At 41.6% G+C, this 12,313-nt stretch overlaps 1 protein-coding gene across 10 annotated transcripts in view; it reads right to left on the bottom strand.

Moving 5' to 3' along the window:
• The window catches only part of dab1a (DAB adaptor protein 1a), a 102,279-nt gene that overhangs the window by 60,910 nt on the left and 29,056 nt on the right, over positions 1-12,313 (bottom strand). For 9 of the 10 annotated variants that reach the window (XM_055051507.1, XM_055051521.1, XM_055051528.1 and 6 more), the window contains exon 2: positions 1,765-2,040. In XM_055051507.1, the coding sequence (XP_054907482.1) occupies positions 1,765-1,834 (70 nt within the window). In that variant the 5' untranslated portion in view covers positions 1,835-2,040. Of the gene's footprint in view, positions 1-1,764; positions 2,041-6,421; positions 6,562-12,313 lie in introns of those variants that run through there. The other variant, XM_055051513.1, reaches the window with a different exon arrangement.

Genomic DNA, 12,313 nt, shown 5'->3' with positions numbered 1-12,313 from the left:
TTCTATCCCAGCAACGGTGTGCGTGTGTCTTCCAAATACAGAGAGCAGTCTGAATGATGAACATGATCTCCATTGCAGTAGAACAATGCTTGTTCTAAATAGGACATGAGAGGCATTCAGCCTTCCCTCACTCTCTGTGCTTGGGACGACCGGCGCTTGTCTGCGGGAGCTGAAGCACGCCGGGCTCAATGAGGCGTCTGTTCCAGGTGATAGCGAGAGTGTGGGATCCTGCGCGCTCGCGCAAATCCATTAAGAGTCATCCCCGACAGCGTCCGGAGTTTTTGCAACATCAATCTGATGCTTATTTGGAGGAGGCCCCGGCGTCGCTCTAACAGACGGGCAGGCGGCGCCGTGCGGCAAGGCGCCGTCACCTCTGCCCCGAGGCCAGCCAGGCCCGCTGCTTTACACCTGCTAGCTGCTCGCCTCTGGAGGTTTTCACATCTGGAATCTTCACTGAACACAGCAACCCCAACACCTGACTGTTCTGCCAACGGTGTCGGCTTCTCAGCCTATTTTACCAGCCAGTAAGAAAGAAGCTGACGAAGCAACAGGCAGCTAAAGAAAGTGCATGGTGGCATATGAGAGAGTCTATTTACAACCCTTCAACTTTTCAGATTCGTCACATAATAGCTAAACATTTCTGCATATCATTTTCAATTTTTATTTTTTTGTTTTCTTTGATTAACCAACCGGTAGAATAACATTCTGAGTGTTACAAAGGAATATAAAGTCCTAATGAGTCAACACTTTTGCTGCAGCTACCACACTTTGAACTAAGACAAACTGAGCGAAAAACATCTACGAAGATCAGTTTTAAGTCTTGCCACTTAATCTTAGTAAGATGTAGGTCTGGACTTTGACTGGGCCATAAAAACTTTGATCTAAACTATTCTAGCATATCCCATGGTGTAATGTTTAGTGAACCTGCCCTTCAGTCTCTACGATTCCTTCAGAATCGTTCAGTTTTCTTGAAAGGTCCATTTTCCTTTTAAAACCCTGACCAGCTGCCTTGTCCCTGTTGAACAAGCATTCCCACAGCATAATGCTGCCACCATGTTCTACTCAGGGAAGGTGTTCTCATAGTAATGTTAGTTTTCAACCACTCAGCACGAACATGCGGGCCAAACTGTTCAGTTTTGGGCTGATCTGACCAGAGCACCTTTTTGTGTATTTTGTGTCTTTTATATGACTTGTTACAAACTTTAAGTGTGACTTTCTTTCAACAATCATTTTTGAAAATGCTGCTTTAAGCTTGTCTACTTTATCCCTGACCTACAATTATTTTTTCACTAATGTTCTTCAACAAACATCTGAGGCCTTCACAGAGCAGAAGGGCTCAGATGTGACCTTTACCACCAAGGTCACATCTGACCAACTGGTTAATCAACTGATTATGCAGTTTGGGTGTATTAGAGTAAAGGGGATCGCTAGATTTTACTTTGAATAACTTAAAAAAAAAAAAAAAAAAACATTTTTCACATTACAATAATGCAATTTGTTTTGGTGATCTATCAAATAAATTCCCAACAAAGTTTATGAATGTAATTTAACCAAATGTAAAAAAAAAAAAAAAAAAAAAAAGAGGGGGGTTGAATTGTTCTGCAGTCAATGTGAGGACAGCAAAATTTGATAAAACTTTGAATTCTGGTGGGTTACTAAAAACAAGTAAAACATAAAATCAGAATTTCCTACAATCAAGGTCCCAATAAACAATATAGATTACGAATAATTCGTATCTTGAGCAAACGTCGGCCCGTTGCTTACCTTTCCTCCTGGAGTCCCGTCTAACGCTGCTGGGCCTGACCGCTGGCTGCAGCTCTGTCTCTGTTGACATCCTCAGGCTCCAAGTGGGCTAGACTGGGCTCCGCTTGGCTCGGCTGGACTCCGAGGGTCCAGTTCACAGAGTCGGTGCCGGCTGTGGGTGCGTGGGCGCCGGGTGCGTGCGTCGAGGCGCCGTGTGTGTGCGTGTGGGCACACAGGCTCATGGGAGAGGGATGGGTTTCAGCCCTGACACAACATCCCACACACACCCACGGAGATCTGGAGCGAGAGAGACAGACAGGAACAAACAGGTTTGCTTTTGTTAGGTCGTGCTTACCCAGAGCGGGAGAAACCAAGCAAGGGTTATCAGCAGGCATGAGAATGAGCTCGTTTCTGATCTGCCCTGAGTAGATGTTGCCCATGGTAACGGAGCAGAGAGACCTGCTCTCCACTTTGTGCTTTCTGTCAATAACGCGGCTCAGCAAGGACATTTACTGAAGAACAACCCACCTCTCCAGCACACACTTCATTCTTTAATTACAAAGCTCATTTTTAAGAGTTAAGAAGTGCGACTAATTAACATTTAGACAGAAGTTTTATGCCTGGTGCCAAGTGAGATTTTATTAACCAACACCTCTAAATCAATTAGTCTACTGAGTCTCTTCACATCGCACCATGTTCTGCAGGGCGCTGCTGATGACTTGTTAAGTTGGCTGAAGCAGGAATGAGTCAAAAACAGGCAAAACACCAGCATCGCTTGGGGTAAGAGAGTGGGGGCTATGAATGATTTACATTACAGCCTTTAGCATTGTAATAAAATCAAATTAGGATCTGGCTAAAAATCCCCAACATTGATCAAGTGTTCGCTGCTACAGCTCTGACTGCCTGTATGCCTTTTGACTCACCTCGGTTCTTTAAAAGCAGCTGAAACACGCCACAAAAATTTCTTATCAAACTGCTTTTCTGTAAGATTTGTTCCCGTAATTACTTTGAGTCACATTGAAATAGGTCCAACACATATTAGCAATGAGTTCTATGAAAAAAATGCTAATGTTAGCCTAGCACTTCAGCTAAAACGATTCAGATGAAAACATTGTCAGCATGAGACGTGACTCAAAGGCCGGTTGAACAAAAAATATCATACTGTTCCTGTTTTGTACATTATTGCTTTTTTAACCTAGTTAATCTCATGTTGGAGCGTCATACCAAGGTCCATCCGTAGAAACTTTGTTTGGGACAAAAAAATATGCTGCTGTCAAAAGTAAATTGTGAGTATGGGTGAGTACTAATAGGATGGGTTATTAATGGGATCCTGGTGGCAAATTCCAGCTCTTTGCTTTTGCTCACACACATCTTGTTTATTTCTTGTTTTCTTCATAAATTAACCCTTTTTTTTATAGGTTTTGACAGGTTGGCACGATGATAACATGTGTTTGTCAAGGATTATGTTTGTTTACACACCAGGATGACAGCAATTTATGATCAAAAATCTGAAGTCAAATATCAAATGTCACCATTTCTAAAAAAGAAAAAAAAAATCTACCACTTGTAATCTCAATAAATGCGGTAAAATAAAAATAGAAATACTTAATGGTGAAGGAAGATTACAAAAATACAAATTTTTACCTTAAAACTCTGGCCATACATTGTAATTGCCCATTTAATCTCTGCTAAAGACCCAGAGCAGAAACCACGCCAGAAGGCAAAATTACTCGCCTCTTTCTTCAGCACTGACACCGGTTGAACTTTGTGAGCCCTGAAGCCCCATCACTCTGCCCCTGTGGGAGCCCATCTGCCTCTACTCTAATCTGAAGTGTTGACTGGCAGTGACTGCACAACCCGGCAGCCAAAGGCACTCAAACTCACAGTTTGTTCTCCTTCTCACAAACATGCACGTTTACGAGCACGCACTCTTGAAGAAAAGCTCCTTTCTTTGGCGAGAGATACCGAGGAACAAAAACAGCGAGGGACAGCTGCGAGGTGACAAGCCACATAATGAAGTTGACTACTCTCCGAGATGTTCGTCCCCACTTCTTCAGGCTACCGGTCTCGACCTCTCTCTCCTTCTCTCGTTCTGCGGCGAACGGCGACCGAGTGCAGAGCAGAACAAAACCAAACGGCTGGCGTTTCTTGGGGAAGAGGGGAATCTCTCTCATTCTGTGCCGCCCCCTCTCCACGGCGTTTCAGCGTGAATAGGAGGCCCCTGTAAGCCTCGGGCAAGAACAGATGAATTGAGAGGCTTTTAATTTGCTGCAGACAGAACAGAACAGAGTCCATTTAATTCTGCCAGCAGAGGCCGTGTCGGCAAAATGCTGACAATATTCTTTATCTGGTCCAAACACACTGGAAAAGTGTGAGTCACTCCAATTACAGGCATTATCAGCAGCACTGTTCCACCAAATGGATGGAGAGAGCGAGTATGAAGAGAGAGGGGTTAGTGGGAAGAGAAATGAACAGAGTGGAAAGAAAATGGGGAGTGAGGGAACATAGAGTGGGTGAGTAAGATAATGAGCAAAGGGGTAAAAGGGGGGAGAGAGAGAGAAAAAAAAGCAAGAAAAAGTAAATTCAGAACAGAAAGGATAGAGTTTGAGGAGCCTCAGTGTTCACCCTGAGCAAGTCCCCATCTGCTCCTGCCTTTCCAGACTCTGCCTCACTGTTTTTGTTTAATCTTCTAGGTGTTAAGTCTTTAAGACACCATGTGGAGTTACAGAAAAGCAGCTCGTTAGTCCAAAATCCAGACATCTCAACCTCATCGGAAGAGCGAACACTAAGCAAATTATTAGAATTAAAAAAGTACCGAAGTAATTTACCAGTCAACTGGCTTTGTTGTTTACCTCTGTTGTTAATTCACTGGATCAGTTCTGACCTGGGAGCAGTTGATGAAATACTGAACAATCTGAATTTGATGTATTTTATTAATTCTTCCTAACATAAAATGGAAACTGCCCTGGATGCTGTTTTATGCATATTGTTTCCAATGCTGTAAAAATTAAAGATAAGAAACAGAAAATATCTTGTAATCCGTTATTTGGGAAATTATCATCTGGGCAACAGAATGGAGCAAATATTTTCAATGTTTGCAACATTTTATCATCAAAATAAAGCAAAGTTTACCAGATTTGGATTTGGTTTTGGATGCATTTCAGGTGCTGAACATTTGATCTCTATATTCTATGACATGATAAATTCTTCAAATTAAAAAATTTTAACAAACTAGATCCAATATATTTTGAAAATAAAATAAAAAAACCCCTCTTCCGCTTCAATCTGAAATTCAAAATTGGCAGGAGTTTATTGCTTTTTATTATTTTTTCTGATCACACAAAAGCACATTAAGGCTGCAAAATAAATCCCCGTCATATTTGTGAGCTAAATCTAGTAATCCCGAAGGACTATTTGGACACAATAGAACATTATCTCTTACTAATAGTTTTAGTGTCTGACGTTGTTTATTATATATATTTATATGTATAGAATTTATTAGTCCAGTCAGACAAACCTTAATGTCTAAACATGATCCACATTTTTGGTGTGATGCTAAAGGTCACAGGTTTGAATTCCTAACCTAAAGCAAGTCTTATCTAAAGGCTAGATGGCATCAATGTGATAAAAATGACTCCAGGCCTGACTTCAATTTAACGAACAAAACGTGAGACTAAACTTGAGGAGGAAGAAGGATGAAAACCTCGTGCCAAAACGCATGTTGGGGATCTTATCGAGGTTACTATGAGCAGCGTGGTGGTGGTTTGACCTGGAATCAGCTCATGAGCTAAACGTGGCAGCGGCGCAGGAAGTGAACACGGCTTAGCGGGTCTGGATTTAGACGGCAATCTGAAGCCGAACCAGCGGAGCCGCAGAGGGGAGGAGAGGAGAAGCGAGCGCTAAATTGGACGGCCGTAACTGGTGCGCTGCCAGCAGGCGCTGGGCGGGAGGGTGATGTGAAGATCTGCATATGCACGTGTGTGAACCTCACCCCCCCCATCTCTTGTGCGCCACTGTGTGTGTGTCTGACTCCACAAACTAAATGCTGCCAACAGGAGCTCAGAGCCCAGAAATCATCTGTAGCTGTAGGAAAGCCTCCCAGACCAGTCAAAAGAAAAAAGAAAGATGGGAGAGAAAGGAAAGGAGCACCGGCTCTGTACGCCGCTCCCCTTTCTTCCACCTTCTACTCTCAGAGTAATTGCATTCTGTCCATCAGACTCAGTTAAATTAGTGCCTCCACTCTTTCAGCTCTCCTGCCATCTCAATAATGAATAATTACAGAGACCACCAATATGCCAGGTTTCTCTGCACATGTGCGCCGTCTGTCTCTCCGAAGCCATCGAACCTTTGTACCCTGACACCACCGCATCAATTCCTTATCTCATTCCACCTTTGAGCTCGGCTCGCTGATAGCTAGCCATTTTTAAAGGTTAGCACATGTTCTGTTCTGAAACACATCAGATGCTTAACTATTTAACAGTAATGCAGCCTTAATCAAAACTCAAGTGGTTAAAAGCCCAGTTAAATATCAACAAGCCGACAACACACACACACGCACGCACACGCCCACACACACAAGTCAAGAAGAGGAATGATGTCAATTAATATTTGCTTTACCAAAAACAAACAACAACAACAACAAAAAAACTGGACAAGAAACCAGGGATATTAAACCTACCTGCTTATGGGCAGCAGAAGATAAAATATGTCCAGCTCAGGAGAGACACAGCAGAGGGGAATGAAACAGAGCGTAAAAGAAGAAAAGTGAGGAATAGGGGCAAAAGATCAGCTAATGAAGGTTGGAGGACATGACGTATGATGGGTGGGTGAGATATACAAATTGCCAGGACAAACAGAGATATATGTATATAAAAAAATACAGAGTGGATCAAAGTTCAGTGTCACACCCGCAGACATCTGTTACTTATCACCGTACTTTGTCTCTTTCCATGTCTTTCATGGAAAGACGTCTATCTGATGATAGGAGCAGGGAGTTCGTCTTTGAGGACTCGAAAGCTAAAGTCTGCCATCTTCCTTTGAACAAATTAAGCCTAAACAGATTTAAAAGCATAGCCAATGTTTTTGGTCTTTGTAATTCACAAACTGACTGTGTGAACAAGTCAGCTTTCCTGTTCCTGTTGTTAGACAGCAGTGCTGCTGCAGATGGGATTTCTTGTTACAACAGATGATTTGTTGAACTAGTGATTCCTTTCTATTATCTCAAACCAGTCTGCCCAGAATCGTTTTACGTCAGCACAGAATCTTCTTCCAGACAGCTGCTGTTAACTCAGCACAGTTTCTGAGAAACGGTTTTGCACATAAACCATAGAATCGTAACTTTCTGCACTGATCAGTCTCATCAAAAAACATGCCATACTGAAAGTCAGGTTTTTTCTATTATTATTATTTGAAGTCTTTTAATAAACCAAAATTGTTTCGTATTGTTAGAAAATCATGTAGTAGATATATTATTTACAATATCTGGTGTGATAAATACATATTTTTGTCCCTCTTCTGCCAGCCATCTATAGTCCCAAATCTTTGTAATCTTCAATATAACAATAATGCAGATTTAATCTAAACTCAAGTAGTTAAAAGCCCAGTTAAATATCAACAAAGCGACTACACACACACACACACACACACACACACACACACACACACACACCCCCCCCACACACACACACACCCACACACACATCCACCCACACACACACACACCCACACACACCCACACACACACACACACACACACACACACACGCACACACACACATGCAAAGTGATCTGTGTCAAGTGTGGGCGTTTACTGCAGAGTGACACTAAAAGTGTGAACTCATGACACTTGTAATATATTAGCCAGAAGCTAAAGCATTCCAAACACCCCTATGCAATATTAAGTGATGATAATATTTTTGCAATATATTGTTCAGTCCTGCTGCCCTTCGATCATTTAATGCGATGCTGTTTTCAAACAACTGCTTGCAACAGAGAGAGAATTAGCATGTGTGCTAACAGTCCACATAATATGAGCCACCAGAGCAGCTAACGAGGTTAACGTGGATCACTGACATGAACTCTATTTGAAACATTAGGACGCTAGTTTCAAAGGGAAACATTCAACCTTTTGTAAATGAGAATTTGCAAAACTATTTTCAACAAGTTGTGGCTAATAATAACTTCACAGAAAAACACTCGCAAAAATCTAAACTACTCCTTCGGAGCCAGTGTCAGACATGCCACCTGACACTGATTTACAGTAGTATAAGTAAATACAACCCATAAGACTAAAGCTATGATAATTATGGCATATTGACACACCAAGTGACATTTTCTTTCCCTCCACTGCAACATTAGTTACAAACAGAAGTAATAAATCGACTCAAACTGTTACATTTTCGCCCCAGGTTTTCAGATCTTGTTGTCTTAAAGTCAAAAAAACTTCGCTCTGACGACATGTTAGCACGTATCTTGTTGTGACGTTTAAGTCTGTGTCACTGCACGCGTGACCCGAAGCATCCAGCAGCTCATGCGGGTGAAATCTGACCAGCAGAGAGTGGGATAGACTCAGGGCTGGCCGGCCGTCACCCGTCATGGCCGATGGAGCTGAAAACCTGACGAACCTGGTCAGGGGCTCAGCGACTCGTGCAGCTCTTGCCAAATAAAGAGGTTGTTAAACTCTGGATGCCGAGCAAAGACGCAGCAACGTGGGTCAGTGCAGCCGTCGCCAGCTGTCCAAGTGCAGGCATTCACAGCTCTACAAACCGAAGTCCAACTAGTTTCATGTACTGGTGCTGCAGAATTTTTGACACGTGTATAAATAGTCGATTTCACTCCTACGTAAATTTAGCATTTCTGGATTTGAAATGATTCCTGTAAGGGAAGAGGCAGCAATTATGAATGTGCCTCATACCAACAACGCCTTAAAGCACCACAGAGGAAGTCATATACGGTACCCTGAAAAAGTAGGCCTAATCCCCAAAACGTTTAAATTTGTGTTCACATTAAAGCCACACACTGCAATGCATTTTATGTGGATTTCATGGGACTCAAATTAGTGCATTTGTATTGAGTCTATACTTTGCAGAGAAACCATTTGCTGTAATTCCAGCCTTGTACATGTTGAGAGTGAAAATGTTCCCCTTTTCACTTTGCAAAAGCTTTTTTTCTTTTGTAGCTCAGACAGACTGAAATGAGTATGTCTGGGAGTAGCAATTTTTATGCCTTGCTTATTGTCAATTGGATTTATGACTCTTACCAGTCAAAGGTTTGAGTTTGTACTGAGGCATAACGGTAAATAATTTGAGTTTTGCTACTTGGCTTGTGGCAAACTGTAAATTACTTTTATTCATCGATGTCTTCTCGTCACTCTTCAATCAAATCCAGATTTGTGGAGTTGATGGATTTTCTGCAGCTCCTCCAGAGTCAGCAGCAATTTACATTTTCAGATGATGGATTGAACACAGAGCTCTTTGGTGAATGTTTTTATAACCTGAATTGATGTAGAACTTATCCAGGACTTTATCACTGACAGGCCTGAGTGTTTCCTTGTTCGTTTTTATGACGTTTGTTCATCAATACTCTCTAGCAAACCTCTGAGGCCTTGACAGATCACCGGCATTTACAGGAAAATTAAATGAAAAAAAAGTGGATTAACTAATTAGGTGCTCTATGGAAGAAATTGGTTGGATTTTTCTTGCACGGTGGAGATGTTGTTACCACAGTTGACAAGCAACAACGTAGTCCTGGATTTGAATTTCTGGAGACTTCCTCCTTTAGGTATATAGGGGACAATATGGTACTCAGATGAACTGGTCTCTCTAAATAGACCTGTCACGGTAATAAATTTAGCTGGACGGTAAATTGTCCCTGATGTTAATATAATTAATGATGTTGTTTAGAGACTATTTTCAAGTAATATAATGGTGATGGTATAATAATGCAAGAACACATTCTCAAAGATCAATAGATTCCAATGACTATCGACCCCTGGAACTAGAAGATAATTTAAATATTCAAAAAGTACACAAAACAGAAATAACAAATAACACAAACTATTAAGTCTCCGTGAACAGAATCATCCTTCATAGAAAGGACGAGTTGTGACCAAAGCATTAGACTAAAAATTTTTGTCATCCAGCTTTTGGCAGAGAGAGAGCAAAAAGAGAAAATCATGCAAATGGAAATCATTGAACTCACTTTAATTTACCATGCAGTTAATTGAATAATTACTCATTGCGTCGGGCCAAGGTTTGTGCATGTATGAATCCTGCACTCAACCGTTTTTGAACACTTCTTTTCAATGCACTTTTTGCTGATTTAAACTGAATAAACACACTGACACCACGATCACAAGTGTTCAGCATGCAATTCAAACTGGTCACCAGTTGGGACAACAACACGCTGCATCGGAAACGTAGAAACACGAGGTGCTGAGCCGCGTCGAGAGCCCCTCATGACTCCCTGCCTGCATGAATGACAAGAGGGAGCAGTCAGCAGAGGCCTCCGTAGGGAAAGGTAAACATACGTTCACGCTCACATATTCTTCCCCACCCACAATGACATGCCAGGAATAGGATGACAGACACGTGTGCCGAACCCAATCTAACAAAAATATACACACACACCATCATCATCTTCACCTAACCTATTTACAGACACCAGGCTGTAGATATCAAAGAGCTGCGCTGTCTATGGGGAATTCCTCCTTTTTCATGTTTTAAGGGGAAATAGATGAAAACGAATCTCGTTTTCCCTGCACCTCCCCAGTGTACGAGAGTGTGTGTGTGTGTGTGTCCCCTCTGCCTTGTTAATGTGCTAAAATGTAAATCCGTTGCTATTCAGAAGTGTGTGTCAGGCAGTCTTTTTATGCAAAGAGGAAGCAGTAGCTTTGCTGACAGATTGTGGTTATGCCTTTATTAATAAACCCACACTCTGATTCCACCTCTCTGACTGCACCTCTGCGCTACGTCCTTCAGATCTATGCCACTCAACCCCGGTGATTAACGCAAGCAAAACACACTTGCTGGGATTTAAGACTCAATTTCAGGGTTTAACTGTTAACATAAGTAGTGTGGTTTTGTTCAGATGGGGTCTTTTTTTCCTCCTCTTTCTTAAAGTTAAATTCAGATGTCCCTTCATTCTGCCAGACGCCGGCATGTTACTCATCTGCCTCGACATAAAGCATCTTGTGGAGCCGGGGGTTTGCCTCCACCCCCACTGGGAATTATTCAGTGATTTGTGGCTCCTTGTAGTGAGCAGAAATGGGCCACGTAAGCAATATGGAAATTGATTTCCATGTCCGCCAGAGCACATTATAAACACATACCAGGAGCTGCATCCATGACCACCACTTCCTCATGCCTTCAGATACACATTAGTACAATTTTAGATATTTTGATGGGGGCTTTAAAGGGTTTAATTTTATGGTTGAGCAGAGGATGAACGCATGAATGATAGGGGCTGAGTAATGTGGAGTTAAAATGCCATCACTGCCATTCTGTGGTATTTATTATAATGTTTAAAGTGACAATAAAACAGAAGAAAAATTATTCTTTTTTGGCTACAAATCTATCACTCCATACAGTCTGTGCCTCAAACACAAACACTGCTCAGTAAATCTAACCTACCATCATCATAAAAACTGCTTCACCAGTCAGTAGTGCAAACTCACCATGAAACAATACACAATAATGGCTGTTCATCATATTTTGAAATGCAGAAAAGTGAACAAATCTGCTCAGCAGCCACATTATTAGGCACATCCATTCAACTGCTTGTTATCACAAACAGCTCACCAGCCAATCACATGACAGCAACGATTGGTGACAATGACTTGCTGAAGTTCGAAAACTCGCATCCCAGTTGGGAAGAAAGTGGATTCCCAACTGGATCCCAGTTGGGAACCGTCATGCTACCAGACAAGATGGTTTTAGAAGTACAGAAACTGTTGATCCACTGAGATTTTCATGAGCAAACGCCTCCCAGATACACACAGAATGCTCTGAAAAGAAAGAAAATACCCAAAGTTCAGCAGATCTATGAGCAAAAATGACTTGTTGATGTTGGAGAACAATGGATAATCTGATATGAGATGTTGTAAAGGGAAATGTAGTTCAAATAACTCCTTATTACAATCAAGGTATGCAGAATACAATCGGTGATGCTACAATTTTCACAGGTTTAATAAGATCGAATAGAAAAAGATCAGAGAAAAGTTTCCTAAACTTGATTTCAACATTCATTTTAAGTTATTAAATAAACCCTCTACAGATAGTGGACCCAGTGGTTATGAGTTTGCATCTTCATGCACTAATTTTCGGCAACCTCAGATGGAAACTCGAGGCCAGCTTCAACAATACCAAAACTGAGATGGCGCACTTCAGCATTTCCATCAGGGTGAAATCATTCCTCTAGCGGCTTACGGGTCTTGATTTAAAAGACAAAAAAAATCTCAAAGCAAAAACTTGATGCTTATTTTTTTCACCCAAAAAAATAAAGCGAGAGGCTCATGCATTTCATGTGTGCATGTATTGCATCAGACAACATGCTTCAGTTTGAAAAGAGATGG

This window comes from Poeciliopsis prolifica, unplaced genomic scaffold, assembly GCF_027474105.1.
Source record: "Poeciliopsis prolifica strain line A6 unplaced genomic scaffold, Auburn_PproV2 SCAFFOLD002, whole genome shotgun sequence".
In the NCBI taxonomy this organism is placed as follows: Eukaryota; Metazoa; Chordata; class Actinopteri; order Cyprinodontiformes; family Poeciliidae; genus Poeciliopsis; species Poeciliopsis prolifica.
Note: the sequence above shows the minus strand (reverse complement) of the source record. Positions and strands in the feature narration are given on the sequence as shown.